This window comes from Pseudochaenichthys georgianus, unplaced genomic scaffold (assembly GCF_902827115.2).
Source record: "Pseudochaenichthys georgianus unplaced genomic scaffold, fPseGeo1.2 scaffold_500_arrow_ctg1, whole genome shotgun sequence".
Lineage (NCBI taxonomy): Eukaryota > Metazoa > Chordata > Actinopteri > Perciformes > Channichthyidae > Pseudochaenichthys > Pseudochaenichthys georgianus.
Window position 1 is genome coordinate 93789 of NW_027263061.1, and position 5000 is coordinate 98788.

At 39.3% G+C, this 5000-nt stretch overlaps 1 protein-coding gene across 1 annotated transcript in view; it reads left to right on the plus strand.

The window, feature by feature from the left end:
- The window catches only part of LOC117442900 (transmembrane protease serine 6), a 25816-nt gene that overhangs the window by 7737 nt on the left and 13079 nt on the right, over nt 1-5000 (plus strand). Inside the window, exons 8-10 of the mRNA XM_034078843.1 lie at nt 1368-1504; nt 1655-1767; nt 2610-2719. Of these exons, the coding sequence (XP_033934734.1) occupies nt 1368-1504; nt 1655-1767; nt 2610-2719 (360 nt within the window). The remainder of the gene's footprint in view (nt 1-1367; nt 1505-1654; nt 1768-2609; nt 2720-5000) is intronic.

Consider the following 5000-nt stretch of genomic DNA (forward strand, 5'->3'; position numbering starts at 1 on the left):
GGTATATGACTGTCATGTTTATTGCTTACGCAGGCCTTAGCTAATCTGAGCTAAGCATAGAATACGCTTTCTATTCCTCCATCTTGTGTAACTCCCTCTCTTGGATATCAGCATGTGAAGGACACTGTTCAGGATCAGTTGATGCTCTGTATGTGATGACTACTTCCATTCTGGAGAGGATCAGAAATACATGGCTCCTGAGATTCAAGCTCAAGCCGGGGACCAGGGATATTTTTGAGTATTCAGAAAAAGTGAGCATTTTGAGATTTTGAGAAAAAGTCAGAATTTTGAGATTTTGAGTAAAAAGTCAGAATTTTGAGATTTTGAGTAAAACGTCAGGATTTTGAGATTTTGAGTAAAAAAAGACAGAATTTTGAGATTTTGAAAAAAAAGTCAGGGTTTTGAGATTTTGAGTAAAAAAAGACAGAATTAATTAAGTAATTTTTGAGAAAAAAAAGTCGTAGTAAAAGTAGTAAAATAAAAATAAACCGGTATTCCTCCATCTTGTGACTGTGTAACTCCCTCTCTTGGATATCAGCATGTGAAGGACACTGTTCTGGAACTAGTTGTACCAAATGCTCTGTATGTGATGACTACTTCCAATCTTGAGGGGATAATAAATACATGGATCCTGAGATTGAATATTATAGGTGTCCGATATATAAAAAAATATAAAAAATATTTCTATGAATTATTTTGCTCAAAATACCAAACAGATCACCCATTCTAGCCTCATCCCCCTCTATTTCAGCCTGTTACTAAAGTGCTGATTCTGGGTCTGTAGCTTTAAACAAGAAAAAGAGGGGGGGAGCTTATGCTGAGTATCTGATGAATTCTCCCAGCAGATACTCAGCTAAACGCTGCCGTGATTAAACGCCATTATGTTCCAAACCACATCAAGGATTATTTCTGAAATAGTATGGAGCTCAAACTCTTTTTCTCTTGAGGGTTTCCCACAACGTGAATTTCTTTTTATTTCCTGCTTCTTTACACAGACTCTCTCCAGTACAGGTTAGCTCTGAGTGTTAGCGATGCTAATGTAAACACAGACCATATTACTTCCAAAACACGTTGCGCATTGTTTCTGATAGGGCCGTGGGTGTAAAGCCCGCCCACATTTCCGATATTGCGTCATATCGGCAGCAAATCTGGATCAGCTCCGTTGTTCCCCCGTTTCTAGAGATTTGGGTACGGAGGAAAAGAGAGAGGGTTTTGTTTTCTGACACACCGGGGACACATAGTTATGTATAAAAGACATACAAAAGTGTGTTTTGCATGATAGGAGACCTTTAATTGAAGCCAAACATAATTGAAGTTAACCTTTATTTGACCTACTATAGTGTTCCTGTTTCCCTCTGTCCTCACAGTGTGAACGGCTGCAGCAGACATGAGAGGCTGGTGCGCGTCCTGTCTTCAGGAGAGTGGATGACGGTGGTTTGGAAACAGGGTCTATATAACTACAAAGACCCCTTCAGTCTATCTGCACAGACCTGGAGCCGCCGCAGTGAGTTTACCTGAAAACCTTCTTCGACCAGTTCAGAAACATTTCAAACAACTTTACATACCAGGGGCAGAGAAGGAGCTTTAGGCTACCGTTTTGTGGCAGAATGTATATTTTATTGTGTATCATTCACTTTTTCTCTCTGTTTCTCAGACTGTAGCTCCTCTATAGAGCTCAAGGCAGTTTCGGGGGTCCAGGGGTCTCTGAGCACGCCTTTCTTCCCCAGCTACTACCCCCCTAACACAAACTGTACCTGGAGCTTTACCGTAAGATTCCCTCATCCATTTACAGCTCTGAAATGTTTCCATGCTTCCTCTGATTGGTCAACTGCTTAGAGATGTCCCGCCTATCACTTACAATGTGTTGGACTGCTAGCCAATAGGAGCGTGAGTGTTCTAAAGTGATGTCACTGTGTTTGAGGAAGTAAACAAAGGAGTCCAATGGAGGTGTTTGTGGGAGAGAAACTCCCTCTGAAGGGAACACAGGGATGTTAGGCTTTGCAGACCATTTACATGCACTAACACCTATAGAACACACTTCAGGAGAGGGAACCCCACAGAAAGCAGAGTAGGGCCTCTTTAAAGATTTTCTCCAGGAGTGTCATAAAGTCCGCCAACAGCACTGTGACAGGCTTTTGGGCAGGATGCCAACATACTGTATATTAATATTGTAATTTTAATGCATGGTTATTCCACAAAATATACATTTCTAAAAAGTGAAACATTTTTTATTGTTGTGATTAAGATAGAATATTTTTAAACACAAATATTTTAGGTCTGGTCACGTCAAACGTCAATATTTGTATATCATGTATGGGGAAAATGTTTGAAATAGCTTATACAACTTGGAAAACCAATTACTTAATTACTTAATATTTACAGTGGTATCTTAATTTATGCAGATTTTCTAAACTCAAAATGTGTCATTCATTGTTGGTAACCATTAACAGCCCCTCATATTGTTGATGAATGAATGTTTGTGTATGCTTTACCTTCATTGTTAAACTGTAAAGTCCAATGAGACAAATGTAATATGTGTGATATTGGGCTATATAAATAACATCGATTGACTGTATTGTATATCTGTGTATTGCCCTGTATGGTTTCAGATGCCGGCTGCAGGGATGGGTTTGTCTCTGGAGCTTGATGGTTACAAGCTGAGCAGAGCCGGGTATAATCAGGTCTGCACTCAGGGCCAGTGGATCGTCCAGAACCGCAGGTAGGATGTGCTAAATCAGGGGTGTCCAAACTACGGCCCGGGGGCCACATACAGCCCTTTGACCATTTTGAATCGGCCCTCAGCAAATTAAAAAAGTATAATTAAGTATGGCCCACCAATGAAACTTGTGCTTTTCTTATATTTGTCTCCTGTGGGTATTGTCCACAGTTTCTGACCATTGCATGTATGTAATGTGTGTATATGTAAAGCGCTTTGAGTCATTGTAAAAGCGCTATAATAAATGTAAGGAATTATTATTATTATTATTAAATATGTAAAAATATATGACACAGTAACATTCATGTGTTAATGAACCCACTTTTAAAATACATGCAGTCAATTCATGTTGAAAACATGTTCTAACAAATCTTAGTTGATAAAAAAAGCCCAATAACTTATTTTCATAACAAGCTTGAAATACACCCTTCATATTTCCTCTTATTATAATCACTCTGAGGCTTCTGTTTTAAAGGGATGAGCTGCTAACAAGATAAATGAAACCCGATAGAGAGCTGTGATGTAGGCTGTTTTTTTCTTAAAGCATATTCATGTATCAAGCCTAATTTACCTACATGTTGCTAACTTATAACTTAACTTACGAGGCAGTATACCTCACCTCTATAAGTGGCCCAGCCCTTCGTATATTTTTCTGTATGTGGCCCTTGGTGAAAAGGTTTGGACACCCCTGTGCTAAATAATCAACAGATCCCAGAAATGTCCTCTTTCTATTTATAATGGCCACCTATGTCTGGTTTAGTGTCAAACAGGAAGTGCTTGTGCATGTTGAAAATTATCTGTTCTGACCAACAGGGGGCGACAGTGTCCTGTTAGAGCCCTACACACTTTTAAGACAATGACATTGTATGTCATTTTAGAGGTATTTTACATTTCTGTTCAATTTAACCTGTCTAATTACATCTTGTGATTTTAAAACCACAGTCAAGGCTGACATTTTTGTTATTTGTGCCGTGGATAAACTGAGAGTCAAGTGCATGTTTTATTTTTATTTACAGTGTGTTTCTATCTCTGTATTTCTGCTGTGCGTGATCTTGAAACACTGTCAAATAAGAGATCACAATAAGGTCCATTTATTGAGAATCATTTACCTTATTATTTTGGCATGAAATATTACTATTCTGTATTGTGAGTCTCAATGTTGCATGTTTGTAATTATTTTTTTAAGTATAATAAATGGTTTCCTAGGGTGACTGACACATTCGGATTACAGAAACAAACTGCCTGTTGGCTAACTCTGGCGATAAATATATTTAACCTGTTAAGCCTGAAGGTCCCCGTCGGCGGGGACCCTGGTTTTATTTTTCACGACACTGTGTCTCAGGCAGTGTTGTGCTAGTTACTGAAAACCAGTAACTAGTTACCATTACTAGTTACTTCATTTCAAAAGTAACTCAGTTACTTTACTGATTACTTACACCAAAAAGTAATGCGTTACTGTGAAACGTTTTAGTTACTTAAAAAAGGGCTCCCATTATATTAATGCCCTTATAGCCTTCATTTCAGTACTGTTATTGCATTGGAGCATTGGAGAATAATACAATCTGTTGATCAACTTGACATGCATTATATGTAATCTGGATAGCATCGATATTAGCTGGCTTTACATTTTTGTATATTCTTTCTCCAGGTAGTTGGAAAAAGTTTTCCGTTTCATATGCCGTGTGCTGCCCGGACATGCTATCATGCTAACTAGCTCCCTGAAAGCGGGTGACTCCACTGTAGCAATAGCCTGCATGTGTTCTACAACATACCGTGCAATGGCTTTATCGACTTTTCCCTGGCTAGCAGTCCCTTGGTTAAAATCCAGCCGCTGCTGGTTAGGTGCAGGTGCAGGTGGAGTGGCGTCGGCTGAGTCTCTGTGGTCTTGCTACTAGCTTCGTCCCAGCATGTTGTTTTTCCAGATGTTTTAAGAGATTTGAATGACTGGTTTGGGCAGTAGATAGGCTCTTTGCCCCACCAGGACACAACTTACATTCAACTAAAACGTTCTTTTCTTTGTGCTCGACAAAAGTGAAATAGTGAGAATATCTCCAGGTGGAGAAACTAGACTTGAGCTCCGCCGCCGCCATGATAGTCTTGTTAGTAAACAACACAAACACGCCCACAGCGCGTCTCCGCATGTGACACAGGAAGTATCTAAGTACATTTACTCAAGTACTGTACTTAAGTACAGTTCTCATCTCTGTTCACCTGGCTGTTGACTATATAAACGCAGTAACGGAGTAACGCACCATGTAGTAACGGTAACTGAGTTACTGAATTT